Genomic DNA, 18,653 nt, shown 5'->3' on the forward strand with positions numbered 1-18,653 from the left:
ATTGACTACTCTCATCTTCCCGACCAATCCATACTTAAGGTCAAAGTAGGGATAGCATTACATGGGGATACTTACCGGTGGTACCCTCATTACAGGCAAACTGGACATTAATCATGAAGTCCTAGATAATGATTTTAGCCTTTGTAGCACAGAACTTAAGTCAAGATTATATAAACAGCTGGCTAATAATAATAATAATAGTAGTAATAAAGAAACCCCAAAGCCAACCTCTGGCTACGAACATAATTGCCTTACCTTGCAAGAGGAAGCTTTCACTTACTGTCCTAAGCATTCAAACACAAAAATCTGGACCCTTCCTCCCCATGCTTTAAATATTTATCCAGACCATTCCCAACTTTTGCCTTTTAGCACTCCCTAAGAAACAGCTGCACTCGCTGTCCTACTATTGCTAGACACTCATGCCCAGCTATGGATAAAGACCAGAGGAGTGGCATGAATATGCAGAAGGGGATGTGGCAACAGGAGTCTTGAGAAACCTGAGCTTTGTTTTCTGTTCTGCATCAGCTTCCAGGGAAACCTCAGTGAGCTGCTTGGGGCTGCCATCTCCTAAACCCAGCACCTGGGGTAACCATGGCATACAGTACCTCCCATCCCATCCACCCTTCCCTTCAGCTTGCTCCTCTGGGCCAACTTAACTACATGTGGGAAGATGCCATCACAGTCACTTGTATTGGGGCTGACACCCTGAATGCAATGAGAACCCAAAGGAATCATCTCCCAGTAAATGTGAATCACAGACACACAACCTTTTATCTCCTCGAACCACGGTCCCAGTCTTCTGGCATCAGTCCTCCAAACACCCTCATTCTCCTAAGGAGTTGGATAGGGAACATATGATGTTCCGCAGCATCAGGCCAGCGTGGCAAAGTGAGAGTTGTTTATGCTGTTTATTGATGGGGAGGGGGGAATTGTGATTGTTTTGTTGTGTACACTGACCTACACCACCAATATGTTCCTTAATATCAACGTGCACCATGCTGATCACCCACAGCCCCAGGTCAGTAAGTATCAAACGTGAGGATGCCAATCCTATTTCTGCCAAAGCAACCCCAGCACATGGTGTGATGTTTGCACTGGCCCTGTTTCCTGCCTGGAGGAAGCTTGCTCGATTTAGCTGAAGCAGAACTGCTCTAACAGATTACATCCATCCTGACACAAAATCTGGGGCCACAACATTACTCGTGCAGCACATGTCAGTGACCTTGGCTTTGGAGACCAATTCCCAACTGAGATCATACTGCTGTGGCAGTGATGCCTGCTCCATCTGCACCATTGATGGCTCATGATCACACCTGACCCCCCAGACACACTCTTATTCAAAAAATCTCCTTTGAGTAAGCTTTACTTCTTCCTTGCAGGGGTTGCAATGATGGCTTCCCCTTAAGTCTTCTAAGTCTTCCATTCAGCTCTTGTTTTCTGAGAAGCACAACTGAACTCAAAAGCTGTCAGAATACACACACCTCCCAGGGCTACAGCTGCAGACACTTTGGACCACTCATCCTCTTAAGCCTAGAGCCAAGAACCACACAAGAAGTCCAGTGCTTGGTGCAGGATTGCAGAAGCTCCGAAATCCCCCTTTCCTGATAGATCTACCATCAACTCCAGCAGAGCCAGGAGATCCCCTACCTGCCCAAGCTCAAAGGAAAAAACATGGAATAGTTTGAAGTTGATGTTTTAAGTGTAAGGGAGCAGAGATCTTCAGTGTATGTCATACTCCTACAAAGAGTCTTACAAGTGACTCAAGCTGCCCAAAGTGAGTTCAAGCCAGCCCTTTCTTCTCTCCCTTTTTCATCCTGCTTCTTTTCACAGGACCACACTCATAATGATGGAAAAGTTTGAGTTAAAAGTGTCATCTACATAAAGGTTGCCTAGACGCTTTGAAGATGCATGCCACAGGATGTGTGCAAATAACAGGATTTCACTTTACGTTGCATTTAAAAGAAAATGTGCCAAAAGCGATCACCCTGCACACAATGGGTAAGAGAACAAATAATGAGTCCGTGCTACACTGATAGCAGGACTGAAGCTAAAGGCTTCACTTCATTTGCACTGGTAAAGCAAAACCCAATTATTCCTGAGAAATAAGAAGTCTGAATCAGAAGCCATCAAAACTTTTAAATTCAATCCTGTTGCTGTGAACAGCAAAGCAATACTGGTCTCAGAACATTCTGGAGACATTAATGAATTATGGACCAGTTAACTTTCCAGGGAGATATCTCCCTATCCTACACCTAAGTAGAGCAATACCCCAGATAAAAAATACAACAGTTGAATGCCAGACCTTGCATGAAAAAGTGGATATTATATACTGTGTGGGGATGACAAACATCTCAGACCATTTGACTTGTAGCTGGACTCTGCAGCCTCTGACATACAAGACACATTTAGCTTTAAGGTTAAATGGAACTTTGGTGCAAAGGGATGCATTTACACATCATCCTGCAATGTGGCATCCATCCCCCACTTCTCAGACTTCTGTTTGAATAGATCAAAGACTTCTGGCCATGAAAAGCAACATCACATAAGGCAGCTGGGTGCCTCCCAACACCTCCCCTGCTGCTGCTGGCCGTGCTCTGGCTGAGGACTCAGAGCGGCCACAACTGAAGTGCTGTTAAACAACTGAAGTCGGCAATGAGCAGATTACACCAGTATCCCCAGATATGAGGAATAAAAAGTGTATTTCAAGGAAAATGTATTTCAAGGAAATTACTTCAATGCAGGGCAGCAGCAGCAGCAGCTCAGCACACGGCCGTGCCCAGGGACTGCTGCTGCCCAGAAAGCAAAACTTGCCAGTGGAGCATCTCCTTGCCCCAGCAGTCGGTCTCTACCCCTGGGGCTGCATCAAGGAAGCCTCTGCAGAACAAAAGATACAGGGAATGAGGCACTTGAAGAAGATTCTTCTCTCCAAAGTGCTATCATTTGGCAATTTGTTATGTGTTCCCAACCCCATTGTTTCTGAGACTCACAGAACAAAAGCTGCCACTCATCAAGATTCAAAATTACAAGGCTTGTCTTGCAGAAGAGAAAGCAATACCTAAGTCATATCTGGTTTTGAGAAAGCTACAATTCACATAAAAGCTGAGTGAAGCTCTCTTCTATCACTTTAATTAATTGTGCACAGAAGAACAGGATTGAAGCAAACCTATTCCAAAGCACACTGGAGTTGAAGGTGCATTACAGCCCCACAGCCTTCAGTTTTCATTACAAAAAAGTGGATTCTTGCTTACTACAATTTTAAAGAAAAATAAAAAAGTAGTAAGTTTGGACTGTGAGTTGAAAACCAAAAGGATTTGGTTTTCACACATCATCTTCAGACAGCCATAAGCTACTTGCGTGTCTCATCTTACTATCTAATTGGTTTGAATTATCTGGTTTCACCTTTTCCCAGAAAAATATACTGCTAGCATGTGGTGGCAGGCAGGGCTTTGCAGGGTTACAGCAAGCCAAAGGCAAGCAAAATGGCATAGTTGCCTACAAACAAACAGCAAGCAGCAAATCTAAGGTGAAATGAGTATAATTAGCTCTTCAAAACTGCTGAATCCTGTGCTGGGAGTCCCGACAACCTCTGGAGGTGGATCAAGCCAGCAATGCTCTGAGAAATGAAGACACACAGCAGTTAAGTCTGTTCAATAATGCAGTGAGGGCAAATCAAGGAATCCTACCCACATCCAAGCATGAGCATGGACCCACAACACTTGTCCTTCGCACTGCTAAGGATGAGCAGCGTGTAGAAAGGGCTTAAACCCAACTTTAAGGCCTACAACTGAGAAATACTGAATTGTTCATGCAGCCCCACAGATTTATTCCCTCTTACTTTACCAAAGCTTTCAAATAAAATCCATTGTTAGTAAGGGAAAAACTTCTAAAAGGAACAGAAAGACGATTCTCACCTCTAGAGATCCAGTAGTCCTATCCTGTGCATGTATTCATACCACCTTCTACCTTTATACACCAGGGTTTAAAATACTGTAATAACTGATTCTCTGTTAATCTGGAGAGGGGCTAAAACCATCTTACAACTAGACAAAAACAAGGCAGGAACAAGCTCATTCCTAGGCTTATAAAACAAGCCTTTACAGATAATTATGTTTTATTACTTTTCATTTTATGAGGATTGTGTTATACAAAACAAATACCAGATGCCTATTTGTTGCATTTGGGGGAGAAGCAGAATCTCCGCAAGCATTGCTGTAAGCAGCCCTGCTTTTAATTAAATACAATAAATGCATAAAAATTAATACTGTTGGAAACCAGCAGGTAGGAAACAAACAGATGAACTGGAAGACCCCCCCCCTCCAAGCTCCTGCAGCAGGAGCAGCCACTCACCAGCCTATTGCTCAGGGCAGGAGCTCTCTGCCCAAGACTCCTTACACTTTTCCCTTTCATGCATTTCCATTAATGCCAAACTTAGCAGATAACCAAAAGCTTCAAAAAAACAAAAAAAAACAAAAAAATAGAGAGAGAGGTAAGCAGGAATTAATCTACTTTTGTTAAAGAGACACCCATGTACTTGGCCAGGAAAACCTGCAAATAAAAGTCAAGTTCCTAAAGATGGAATAAAGATGGAGAAAGAGAAGAGAGAAGGCAAGGAGGTGTAAAGGGATTTCTGGCAACCTTAAAGCAACATCCAAAACCTGACATACCCTTTTACTGTTAACTTGCCAGACTCATACAGAACACTCCCAAATAGCCTGACAGAGGGTGCAGGACAGGCCTCTACACCTGAGATGAAGGACATGCATATGAAACACGTGGACACAACCAGAGAGAGGCACACAAAGCATAACCAATAACAAGCAAAAATAGGATGCAGCTCCTCAAGGACAGCAAAACACAGCCAACGTTCCTGAAATTGTCAATGCAGGATCTCATTGCAGTGGCGAGTCAAGTTCCAATTTTTTAAGGAGAGATTTCTTTAAGGCATGGTGCAGCAATAAATGCAAGGTAAACAGCAGCGGGATGGTTTCCATGCTTTGCTGCTCATTTTCAGGTTTCCATCTGTTCTGTTTATCAAAGCTGAGGATGGGTCTCTTCTATTATCCTCCACCAGTGCATATCCTCAACCTACTTCCTAATCAAGTTTGTTTACAAATATTCATTAAGTTCCATACTTTATTTGCCTAGCCAGTTAATTGTAAGACCACAGTACCACAAGCTGCAATTACAGTAATCAGTGCATTGATTATTGTGAAACATGGTTACCCTGAGACCAAAGTTAAAGTAAGAACTATTGCTATAACCAGTAACTACAGCAAACAGGGCACACAGGGATCACACCACTATCCCTAAATTCTTAAATTACCAGTTTTAGACCCAAATAACACACACAATTTCACTGTGAATTATTTTACAGTGACCTGTGTCATAAAGGATTTTCATTAAAAATGAAAGAGTAAAAAAAAATTGCTAGAAAAGGTTACTATTACAGGCCATGAGAAATAGCTAATAAAACAAAAGATGAAAACCTGTTTTCACTGCAATTCAGTAATGATGTGATACAGAAAGTCAATAGACAAGTGCCCTGGTTATTTTGGTTCTCAGCAACAGTAACTGAAACAGGCATCAGCAGGCAGTGAGGAAGAGTCTTGTCAAAAATGGCAGGAGCAGAGTGCAATGATTTTTCGACACCTTCCGTGCAAACAGTTAAGACAAGGACCAGATCCCCCTGCACAAACACAGAGCAAGAGTCAACCCAGACCTTGAGATGCTCAACTATTGAGCTCCACAGCAAAGAAAAAGGAGGATCTGAGGAGAGGCAACAGCTGAGATAATAGCCAGCCCCAAAGTCAGCTCCATATCAAGAGACATGCACAGAGTGAGAGATGAGTGGGAATTTGGGGCTTCTACTGAGCTGAGGGGACCTGAAGCCTTCACACTGAGTGCAGAGGTCAGGAAGCAGCACCCATATGCAGCTGAGAGAGGGGTGCTGCCTGCCCTAGCCAAGGGGGGCCTTGACAACACATTCTCAGGGTCTCTGACTATGCAAGGCCCAGTTGGGGACAGCCAGATGCTGCTCAGACCTTCCACTCTCATCCTGCCTACAGTGACCCTGAAACAACACTAACAGGCAGACAGGATGGATAAGGTGATGGGCTACCCTCAGCTGAAGATGAACAATCACCTCCTGCTATCAACAACACCTCCTGCTCAGGCTTTGTCTCCTTACACATCACATCTGCAAAAGCCATATTCCAAAGAACAAAGCTAAGATTTTATTACTGGTCTCTTTGGGAAGGCCATAGAGAAGTAATTGCATTTGTGTGCGCGTGAACTCACAAATTAACCCCAGGAACTCTGTTTATGGCAGGAGGGTCATTTACGAGGAGAGGTGAGAGCAGCAAGCACACGTACCCGACTTTGATGTGTCACCCACCTGCCTTCACACAGCTCCAGCCGCTGGTGCTCTTTGATTACCTGAGCTTTCCCTGCCACCGCTTCACTCAGCTGCTTTCATCTTGCCACAACAACAGCACCGTGAGAAGAAAGGGGGAGAGGGAAAAGGGTGAGAAAGAGAAATAAAGAGAAAGATTTGGGGCTGGAAAAGTCAGCTTGGTATAGGAATCTGGAAAGAACTGGCATGCTGTCAGGCAGAGATGAAAGCACTAGAAATAAGGGATGCACACTTATTAAAATGGTGACATGATTCTAATAAGGAAAGCGCATCATTGGCACCTGCTGGAAATGGCTCCCATGAAAGAGCCACCCAACAATCTAGGACAGCTAAATTCTGCGCCATTTAACTTTTTGTCAAATATGAATAAAAGCTTCTGAAGACAACAGTCCCAACACAAAACTGTGAGAGAAGGCATTTTAAAATCTTACTTTAATTGATCCACAGGCCAGACTGACTATCAAGCGTGAAGAGATGCCAAGCAGTGAAGAGAAACCTAACACCAGCTTGAATTAAAACTCGCAAAACTGTAGTAAAAGAAGTAGGCAGGGAAAGGGGATGAAGAACAGTTATGAAAACGCATGACTGCCTGAAATATTTCCCTATCTTCAAAAAATGTTGCATTGAAATTCCTACCTGCTTCATTCACCTTGCTGCTATCAGATTTTTTATTATCCTCAGTTTTGAGAATTTGTCTGGCACTTAGTATGCAGGAGCAGTGCACAGGAATAGATCCTGCTGCCATAGATAATGCGGTTCTAAGGGAAACCCATCAATTGTTAATGGCCATGCAAATTGTTGAAACTAGAGAGTTATTCACAGTTATCTCGCTGTGATTTGGTAAGTGTCCATGCCTGATGTGATCACTCACTTGATATATTATTCCATTACAATTCAAGTAGTAGCCTAAGCTTTTGGGTTTAGAGGAAAAAAAAAATGTAAGGGAGTGTGGAAGGGTGAAGGAATGTTATTTGTTTTAAATTATTTTAAACAGCCATACACACCTTCTTTGCAAAGTATGATAAATCCCTTTCTGCGACTACAGTCATGCCTTACTGAAACATTTAAATCCTTCAGATCGGAAACTAAAGGAGCTTAGCATGCAACTACAGACCATGATCCTGCAAAGCACTTTCTTATGTTTCACCCATACACATGGTGCTCACATCCTCTGTGGATCTTCCAGCTGCAGCTCACACCGTTTTACAATTTCTGATCAGGGTTTTCTACTGCTTATGCAAAAATTTGCTGGCATTTAATAACCTATAGGCATCTCCTCAAATCCATAATGCATTCACTCTCTTGCAGCAGCAACCTACTGATCATTAATTTTCAGCTTTATTGCAGCTCCAACATTTCAGCTGCCTTTTTTGGGTTTTTTTACATCTTGTCTGAGATTTATTACTTTTAGCAAAGTATACTTTAGTTTTTTCTATTTTTGTTTGCTGATTTTTAAACCACCCTTAGGGGGAAGTGTTACTCTTCTTTATAAAATAATTCTGAAATCATCATATTAAAAAATAAATCCTATAATTACGTTTCCCATTAGGATTAGATAAAATACATTTAATTAAAAGAAAAATCTGCTAGCACCCAGCGCAATGGTTGGTGGCAAACTCATAAGATTAAACATTCATGTGTTTATCTTCCTGAAGCAGCTGACTGAGTCTATGAGCAGACACACCAAAACAAGCCTTCAGAGATATAAACTCAGACATTATAACAAAAGTTTGTCCTTCCCTTCAGACAAAGATTCTGATTTTTAGAAGCAGCCTCTGAATTATTTCTTAACTACTACAGAAACTACAATTCTGATGGGCTTTCTGGTAGTAACACACTGAACCACCTGACTGCACCAGGAATTCCAGTATTGTGATAAAATGCCTGCAATTATTCGCCAGGCAAAAACCAGTATCAGAAGTCAAGATCTTCCAGGAGAATGAAGAAAAACAGGATTCCTACCCGAACACTGCAATGCTCCCCTGTCTCCCACATTGCTGTTGGTCAGGTGATGTTCTCCATCAGCCTGAAGGCTGCAGGGGTCATAACACATATTGCAGCTCTAGCCAAGTATTTATACCATTCTCCTTTTTACAGCCTCAGAGAACTAATTATTAACGGGACAGGATCCCCCACAGACACACTCAGCAAACACCCTGGTATGCGATTTTCCTTTAGGAATTTACTGCTACGCGCGGGCCGTCGGCATCACGCTCTCAATTTTGTTTAGGAGCTGGAGAATGATTGATCTTATTGATTTGTGTCAACAGTCTGACATGGCCACATCGACCAGCTGTAATTTTGTAGGAGGAGCTGGGAAGGGAACTGGGGATTGCATTCTCTGTGGCACGTCATCCTGCCCAAGGAGAAGATGATGTTAGAGATGCTGGTACAGCCACTGACAGGACAGCACTGGGACTCGAACCGACACAAGTGAGCGACGACAGATTTCCCACCACGGTGTTTACAGCAAATCCACTGCTAAACACCCAAATATATAATTATAATCTATTACAATTATGCAAAGAAGTAACATTTCAGAAAGGCCTTCTCATTTCCCATTCTTAGCGTTGAATACTTTTGTTTTGCAGCCAATCAACTAAATTAGCCCTAATTCTGTTTCATTCATAAACACAAAGAGGATATTAGAGGGGAAAAAGTGAATAAACGGGAAATTCACTTAGGAACCCAGGAATTATTTTGTTTCCATGTATTTCTGGACTAGAAACCATCATGGAGAAATAAGTCAACTTACAGAGGCTTTACTGAATTTGCTAACTGCACCACAGGAGCCCTTGGAGGAGTGATCAGGAACGACAGTGGTTCAAGTGCCTGGAAAAGCAGTGGTCTTTGGTAGCAGCTGAGTGAACCAAGGAGAGTTAAAAGGTTCATACACCAAACATGTCCTGACCTAGGACAAGTCAAACCCCAAAAAAGCTTTAGAGGCTATTTGCCCTCACCAGATACACAGAGAAGAGCTGCTTTATACTGCTTCTGACAACTGTCACCTTTTATTGGAAAATCATTTTAGACCTATGCTCACTGATGCTTCCTGAGAAGGGGATACAGAAAACATAAAAGAGCAGTATTTCAGTTTTACACAGGGTCTAAACATTATAAAGCACTAAAGTAAACCCCACAAATGCTCAGGAAAAGCAAAGACTTCCTTCCATTTTAAAAGCATATGGAAACGTAACCATGGTTGCCAGTGGCAATCCTGGCTGTCAGACTGCAGCCTTGAGACCACATCTAGGCAGGAGCTCCTGCAACAGCCCTGCCAGCACCTCACTTCTCCCAGGGACTGCGGGAGGGTTGAGAAGTCTGACTTACTGGAGTATGGAATGGGAGTCTGATTTAGCCAACACAAACATCCCACCTCTACCACCTTTCAGGGAATGCCCATTTAGCATCCTGGCCAGTGAGACAGCACTAAACCACACCACAAACTGAAGCTAAAATTGGTGGGAGAGACAAGCATGGAAACACCAGATATTTAAAGAAAACAGTCTCTTCTTTCTTGTATAATCAAGGAGGTCTAACCCTCCTGACTGGCCTACAGTTATGTTTTCTTATTCTAAGAAATTACAACATTTTAGGAAGTTAGATTGCACTTGGAAAGTCATCAGGCTGGCAGCATTCATACCATTTTTTTCCCAGGAAAGCTGACAAGACATAACATTTTGCTGAGATAGGGCCTGTATTTCTTAAAACACTACTTCCCCCTTCTCATATGAAATGAATCTCTTCTCTTTTGTTCTCATTTGGAATTAATTTCTTAAAGTAGGCTCTCCTGCACCACAGCAGTATGCTGATCTCCCACCTCCTGGCCATCAAACACCCTCCAAGGCTATGTGGCACTCGTGCCACAACACTAGGATAGTTTCTTCTCATGTGTGGCTGTCAACTGTTATAAATTATAATTTGCTATATAAGTGGAAGAAAAGACTCCCACCATTCTCTGGCTGGGATCTTTAATTGCTCCTGTGCACACCTGGTGTCACAGGCACCTCCTGCCACAGCTGCCTCCCTCCCTGCCTTCTACAGAGATGTGGGGATGAGTTGTACCAGCATTATGTAGCATCAATGCTACAGCTGACTGAGGAGGCTCTTAAATCAAGGGCAAAACAGTGATGATACATGTCCTGTTTACTCTTGAAATTCAGAATGAAAAGAGAGCAACACAAAGCCTCACATAAAAGCGCAGCATAGCTGGATGAACAGAGAAAGAGGAACAAATCTATTGCTCTGTGTAAACCATGAGAAGGTTTTGAAACCTGTATGTCCCGAATACTTGGCAATGTGAAAAGGTATAGAACCTTAAATATAACTTATAGACACATTCCCACAGGGTAAACTAATATCCATATAACATGAGACAGGAGTATAAATCTTGCATCATTGTCTAGATATAGCCAAGTCCATGAGAAGTCGGTCACCTTAGCAGCTCAGAACACAGCATTTAACTCCATTCACAGGCCAGACAGTTGTCCATGTACCTACCAATTACTCTTCTCTGGTCAACAAAACGGTTTGTTTACCCAAGACCACAAAACTCTGTGGATTTTCTGAAAGAAACCCTTCGGAGAGAAAAGGAAAACAATCACAGATAATACTCCAGAAATCATCAGATTACAGCACATTCTCTTGACTCACATCTGTTGAGTAAATAAGTGCTTTCTGCCGACCAGTTTCATTTACTTCCCTCTCCCACAAGCGGCTGCTGGTTTACTTTCCAGCGGGCTGTTCCAGGACTGTATGTGGGGCAAAAGGATTATCCCCAGCAGTCAGACCAGTAGTCTTTTTGCTTGGGTTTGTTTTAAGCTGGAACTCCTCTTATTTGATGCCATTCTCCCAGCGAGATGCACTACTTCACAGATGCATGGATGCAAACAGGCCCACAACTGAGAATGCCCTCAGTGCAGCAGGGAGCAGCAGGCAGCTGCACACAACCCGCAAGAGAACCCCAAATTCAGCCACCTCCCTCCCTTAGGAGCGTTTTCAGTGAAACTTACTTTAGGCCACTACAAAATGTCCTGCAGAAGTCGGACTTTCCCCTGTGAAACACCCAGCCAGGGAGAGGAAGGAGGCAGGAGCACCAGGGGATACTCTGCAGCACCTTGCTGAGGCCACCTAGCTGGGGGCACAACAGGACTTCCTCTTGCCAAAATAGGTAGCTGGAACTGTTGTTCTTAGTTCAGCTCTGATCTGGGTTCAACAAGCCCTTGAAACTACTTGCTTCCAGATTAATTCCATTTAAAATGATGACTCAGATAATTTTTTCTTTGAATTTTGTTCTATCATCAAGTGTCTCTTCAATGATGAGTATTTATCGATAAATTATCCTAGATCAATTTTCCTAGGCAGGAAAAATAAAATCAGAGCCCCTCTAGCTGTGCAAGCTGTGTTCACATACATTCTGCACACAGAAAACACCTGCTGCAGACCAGGATCACCCATCCACTGTAATGCTTTGTCACCACGCAGCCTTGTATGAGATGCTTCACAGAAAGACACAGGAAGGCCTGGGGCAACCAATTATAATAATAACTCACCCCACAAGAAAACTTAATTACTTGAGGTTAGGAGGGTGCCTGGTTTAAGGCCCGCGGGCAGGGTGGGCTCCTTTGCCAGTGCCTGACCCTCCACACCCGGCCACACAGGCGGCAGCGCCCGGCACTGCTTGTGCGGGGAACGCGCTCCACGCGCACGGATCCACCCGCTCCCACAGCTCTGCCGAGAGGAACAGCCTGCTGCAAACGGCCAGGCTGAGGATTGCACAGCTGCCTGGGAGCTTAGGGATGCTCCTGTCGCCCCTGCTCCCAGCTCCTGCCAACACATCAGCCTGGAGGCTCTGGAAGCTCCCACCCCTCAGGGCCCTACCTGCATTAAATCAGCATCAACAGGCACATAAAGACACTCTGCAATACATAAAGAGAGCAAGAGGAAGAACACAATAGAGCAAGTCCTATATTCTCAGACGTCCATTAAAGCTTTGTTATTTACCTGCTTACTGCATTTTGGATAAATGTATTGTAAACCAGGCGAATTTCCAGTTTCTCAAAAATCGATATTAAAAAGTAGTCTGGTGGGGACAGGTCTCTGTAGGAGCCAAGATACTCTGGGAAAATGCCCAAGCGCTCTCAGTAGTTTTTGAGTTTAATCCAAGCTCCCAAAACAGCCTTATATGCATCTTGCATACGAGATGCACTGACTGGTTCCCATCTCATTTCAGATGTCCTAAACAGGCACTCTGAACCTGGGTGATTTCTCAGACCTGTCCTAAATAGCTGCATATGAGCTGACTTGTGAAGGCTTTTAGATAATTCAAAAAATAATACTGCGAGTGATTAAGGATGGCATTTACATATGTATTTTAGTACAATACACGGAAGCTCTGTATATTAAAAATACAAGAGTTTCACCTTTGTTTGAAACGTGCACATACATGCACACGGATCAATTATGATCCCATGTTGGATGGGCAAGTCTAAGCCTTACTTCACATCCTCATGCCAGTCTGCTGAGTGGCAAAGCCATTCCTTGTGGGTACTTCCTCAGTATGTGTATTTCATTCCTAGTGGGAAAGAAGCAAAACTAAAACTTGTTTTTCTTCCCATTCTGTGCCTGTTGCATGACTGCGACCTTTACTCACGATTTTCGAGGGTGGGAGGCTCAGCTGTGACTGGCACATGTTCCACCAGTAGAGTGCACACCAGGTAAACCCACTGGGTACCAGGCACCCATGAAAATGTTCAGCTGGATATATTCTCCTGTAAAAGTACACATCCAACCCTGTCTAGTGCAACTGTGTGCCCTGCAGAGATACCTCACTGGTATAAGCATGCAAGGTGCTGCTGCTCTCTCCCTCTTCTGCCAGCATGGAGCAGCCCCAGATAGATCTGGGAGCAGCTCCTTCCCCAGGCTCCTCCTCCACTACCACCAGCCTCCAACCTCCTGTGGCAGAACGAGTCCCACCTCATGAGGTCCTGCGTGTTTTACCTCTCAGTTCAGTCATGATCACACAGGCTTTTTTGAGCACTGACTAGTCAAAAAACCTAGTCTGTAAAGAATGCCTCATTACGCTATTTGTCCTCCACCATAGCTCACTTTTCTCCAAAAATATGGTTTTTTCTCACTTTTCCTCCTCCATTCTACTCCTTTCTTTTTTTTTCCCCTTTTGCTTCATTCTCATCATTAACTTCAGATATCAAGCATGGATGAGGAAAAAGTCTCCTTGAATGAGCTTTTGGTGAGACCTTATGCTTTTTGACACTATCACTGCTACCCTCTCCATCTTTCAAGGGCAAGGTTGCTGCAGGTCAGGGGATATGCCACGGACATTATTTCACTTTCCTAGAAAGATCCTCATTTTGGTGCAAACCTCTTTTCTGCATCTGGCTTTACTAGAACATCACATTCCTTCATTTCTTTTGGTATCCACAGTCATTTATATTACCTTCCAAAAAGTAATTATTTGGAACCAGTTAAGCCTGTATATGAATTCTGCCTTTGTTTAAAACACATTGTACATATGTATATATTTAGACTGTCATTAAATATTTAAGAGGCTGTCTTCAAACTTCAGCAGCAGCAGCTTTTATTCCCTTAACCCTTTGTGAAATGGAAAGCTTGAGGCTGAAATCTTATTGTGGAGGAATTCAGAAAGCCCAGCTGCCCTAGTGCTGGGTGACAAAGGCCAACTCTGACAACCAAGGACACTCTAAAGAAAACCAGAGGTTTTCTTTGTTTTCTTTTATATCCTGTTTGCTAGCAGCCTAATCATGATAATGTAATTCATTTTAGTCTGCCTCAGCTTTATCTGCTGAGATGCATAACTAGGATGCAAATTAATTAGCTGTGACATACAGATGGATCTTTCAATACAATTCACAGAGACAGTCAAATACTCACATGCCCATCCCTCCTTTCCCCCAAACACAGTAAGACACTCTACACATTTTTCCAGAGGTCAGGAAGTCACTTTTTATGGTTTTTTTTTCAATCTCCCAGAGAGGAAACACCACATGCAGCAGACAGGTGGACCTCATGTGAACCCAACACCAAATGTTACACCCTAGATGAAATCTCATCACAAGTAGCTTGTGATCTGTGCAGCCCCAAGCCTAACACATAACACCACCACCCTGCTAACACAAGGTTAGCACGTTTTAAAATCTGGTTACCTAATTTATCTGGTTTGGCAAGGCCTTTGACCTAGACTAAATCATTCATACATCACTCTAGCAAGCACTGGTATCTCAAGGCCAGCTCTCCATGCCCAGGGCACCTACACTAACTGTCTTTAAATGAAGTGGTGTAAGTATCACAGCAGAGGATAGGAAAATCAGCACAGAAAAGCACAATATGCAACTCCCAACTGGATATGCCAATAGATGTACCCTGGAGAGCATGCTTCTCCTTCTTTTTGATTAAAACCTTGAGGATGCATTGTTAAATCCAAGCCCCAAATGCCTCACAAGAGTCACTCCATGCGCAGTTCTCAAGGCCCAGATATATTTAGAAACTCTTCTTTCCAATCACTACAGCCTCATTGATGATCAGATGCTGCTTTATGTGGGATGAAAAATGGAGTTCCTTCCACAGCTTTCACACCTGAGATACACATCAGCACAGAAGCATTTCAAGTGGAGGGCTGTGTCATGCTACCCTGGCAGGTTTTATCAAGGGAGTGGAGGACCAAACATGGTCCCTACAGGCACAGAGGAGGCAGCAGGCACAGGCCCCGGCAGGACACGGTGCTGTGAGAGCAGCAGATGGCACACTCTGCTGTGCATTGGTATCCAGGCACAAGTGGGAAGGGGCAGCACACGCTCTGCCAGGGCTGCCCTCACCCCCGGTAAGGTGCTGGGTCAAAGAGCTGCAGCATCTACAGCTGTTCACTAGAGCAAACCCCTTCACCTCAGCAGCCTGACCACGGACTGAGCCTGCATCAATTCTTGGAGTAATTTTATCTCATCAGCATCAGTTTTTAGTTCTTTTCTTTTAACAGCAGCATTGCAACAAATGTTGAAGCCCCCCACCCCTGACAAAGCTGCATCCTAGCATCATGTATGCTTTTTGTATGAATAGCAGAGCACACTAGTTGTGTCCATGCTGTCATACCCCCTGAGGGTTGCTATGTACAAATCTCCCCATAATAAATGGCAATGACACTTTATGGGGAGCAGAACTCACGGGGAGATGTATATCTTTACTAGACCAAATGGCATAGCTGTAAAAAAATTAGACTCACATGAAACCACAGGCAGGTATGTTTGATTTTATGACAACTTGACAGCACACACACCGTAGTATACAGCAAATAACCAGGAGTTTTCCCATCTGTAAATTAGCTCCAATTGGTCAGATCTATAAACAAAAAACCAATATACCCTGCCTGCAAGGCTGCAATTGTCAGGTTTCCCTTCTTTCCCAAAGCATCTGAAGGAGATCACAAGCCAAAGGCCTCCCGAGTGACAAATACCATGAGCTTAGCTTAGTATCTCTACTGATCACCCAGCACTGATGCTGTATCGCTTCCACGTGTGCATTATTTCACCACTCACACATCAGTCTTCTGAAAACGAATGGGACTAAAAGTCCACTGAGTAACTGCACTGCTCTTTCCTCCCCCTCTGCAGCAGAATTACAGTAACCAAAAGGTGAGCAGAGTTCACCCAGGCAGCACACGGGCTTCCCGACTTTGCAATGCTGACCTTCCCGGTCTCTTTCCAACCCCCGGGGATAGTTTCGGTGGGGAAACAGCCAGTCGGAAATTTTCACCAGCATTAATGCCAAAGTAGCTTCTTCCCAAATGCTCTCCAGAAGTATTTTTTCCACCCACGTTCCCCTGTGCAGCACAAACCCCTCCAGCCGCTGACAGCTCTGGGTGCAGCTCCACTGCACATCACCCAGCGCTGCACGGCTGGTCTGTTTTAATTCCGTGTGTAATTCACGCTACCCAGGAAATATTCTCGTGTGAAAAACTTCATCTGCCGGCACCGATTCTGCAGCAAACATAGCGGTGGTCGGCTTTTAAATGAACTAATCAGCTGCAAACGGCTTAGTCAGCATCGCAATCCTGGAGGTAATTCCCAGAAGCGATTTTCCCGGCAGCTATATTATACAAACCTGAAAAGCAGACTGGAAGACAAGGGCAGCAGTACAGCGAGACAAAATTTGGCTTCACGGTGACATTACCAACAAATAAAAATAAAAGTCGACGAAAAGCAAGCAACCAGGCGTTCACAGAAAGCACACGCTTGAGCTCACATCACTGGTGTATCCTCTCACATGTGAAAACCAGAAACTCAGACACAGGACACAAACACAGCCAACACTCCTTCCTTTTTTTCTTTACTGTGATGCTCTGCTGGTTTGAACTGAGAGGAAGAAATATGGCAAGGCAAATAACTGGCTTGTCTGTGAAGATACACAGACACAGGTCACACACCGGGCAGTGCTTTTTGGAAAAGCGCATCTCAGCCATCCCCCTGAGCAACCAACCCACTTCGGGAACCTGGAGAGAGCTCAGGACTTCTACAAACTTTATCTCAGAGCAGGGAAGACAAGAGGCGCCGGGGGGTCAAAAAGCAGTGCCAAATGCCAGCGCATCCTCCATCCAACAGCACCTCTGCCGCTGGCAAGGTTTGGGAAGCCATGGGGCTGCGGATGCAGCTCATCAGCCCCCGAGCAAAGGGCTGCAGGACACCGCATCGCCCTTCAGTGCCGCGCCGCCAGCTTCCCCGGCCGAGAGAGAGCCGGCAGCCTCAGGGGGGACGGGGGAAGCCACCCATTCACCCAAAGGAGCGATGAATGCCATCCTCCGGCCCCTGCCAGCGCACTGGCACACATCTGCACACATCTGCACACATCTGCTCACACGTCTGCCCACCCTGAGGATACAGCCCGGGGGAGGGAAGGGGCACTGCTCACTTACTTCTCATATTCGGCGTTGTCTCGGTCGCAGCGCGAATCCTTGTGCTTTTGCCAGTCTTTGCCGTGCTTGCAGGTGGTCAGGAGGACAACATCCTCTCCGTTATGGACGTGATATAAGGCATTCCTGGTGTCTGACCCTATCCCCGTCAGGTACCTTTTCCCCTTGAATACCAACATGTACTTCCTGAGAGGAGGGATGGTGTTAAACCTCAAAAATCCCTTCTCCCCTCCTGTCCTAGGGTGATCCTTAGAAAAGAGCGGGATAGAAACGTCAAAGTTGGGTCTGAAGTTTTCAGTACTGATGCTGGCTTTGGCCAGCATAGCCTGGCCGATGTCGAACCCCACATCCTCGGTGTAGTCGGGCCAGGTGCCGGAGTATAAATTAAAAATCAGGTGGTTTCTGCCGTTGTTCCACAGGTGGAGGCTCTGCACCTTGGAGCGGAGGTTGTGCACGTACTGGGGCGAGAGCTGGTCCCGGTCCAGCGTGTCCAGGCTGAGCACGAAGAGGCAGGCCTGCCCGGGGTCCGAGGTGTAGAACCGGGAGCCCTCGATGGCGGCCAGGACGTTCTGGTAGCTCTCGGCGATCTTCTCCCCTTTCTGCTGCGGGTACACGTAGACCTTGAAGCCGTTTTTCCGGCACTGGGCGAAGTCGAAGCAGGACTCCATGCGGCAGCGGCGCCCGCGGTAGAGGCCGGCGCTGGCGTCCCGCCGCTGCCGGGGGGAGAGGCGCCCGCCGCCCTCGGGCCCGGGGCGCTCGGCGGGCGCGAAGGGCCGCAGGGCGTCGGGGAAGCGGGGCCAGGGCCGCTCGGCGCCGCCGGGCCGCGGGCCATGCCGGCTACCGGGCGGCGGGTGCCGGGCCGCCCGCAGCCGCACGCCTCCCAGGTAGAGCAGCAGGGCGAGACAGGTGCCGGCGGAGAGCAGCGTCAGGTAGCGTTTTTTGGCCTGCATGTGTCCGGCGGGGGTCCGGGGGGCCGCGGAGGAAGGCGGGGGCAGCCCGAGCTCGCCGGGCGCCGCTCTCAGCTCCGCTCCTCCGCCATCTTCCCGCCGGCGAGCGCTTCAAACTCTCTCGGCCCACCTCCGCTCGGCGCCGTTCCCCAAGCCGCCGGCCGCGGCCGCGCATGTGGGCGACCGCCGCAACTTTCCGGCCGCCGGTGTCTCAGGGGCGGCGGGCGGCGGCCCGGCGGCGGCCCGGCGGGGCGCCCCGCATGCACTCAGGGCCGGCCCCCCGCGCGGGGCGGGCACCGGGCAGCGCCGCTCCCGGCCCGCCTTCCCGCCGCTGCCGCCGCTCGGCTCCGCCGCGCTC

General features: G+C 46.0%; 1 protein-coding gene across 1 annotated transcript in view; it reads right to left on the reverse strand.

Annotated features, from left to right (window-relative positions):
- Positions 1 to 18,298, reverse strand: part of EXT1 (exostosin glycosyltransferase 1) — a gene marked incomplete at its 5' end in the record, with an annotated part of 180,897 nt that extends 162,599 nt beyond the window's left edge. Inside the window, one exon of the mRNA XM_083860594.1 lies at positions 17,352 to 18,298. Within this exon, the coding sequence (XP_083716720.1) occupies positions 17,352 to 18,298 (947 nt within the window). The remainder of the gene's footprint in view (positions 1 to 17,351) is intronic.
- Between the last annotated feature and the right edge of the window lie 355 nt (positions 18,299 to 18,653).

Source organism: Zosterops lateralis (genome assembly GCF_965231275.1).
Source record: "Zosterops lateralis genome assembly, chromosome: 1".
Classification (NCBI taxonomy): Eukaryota; Metazoa; Chordata; class Aves; order Passeriformes; family Zosteropidae; genus Zosterops; species Zosterops lateralis.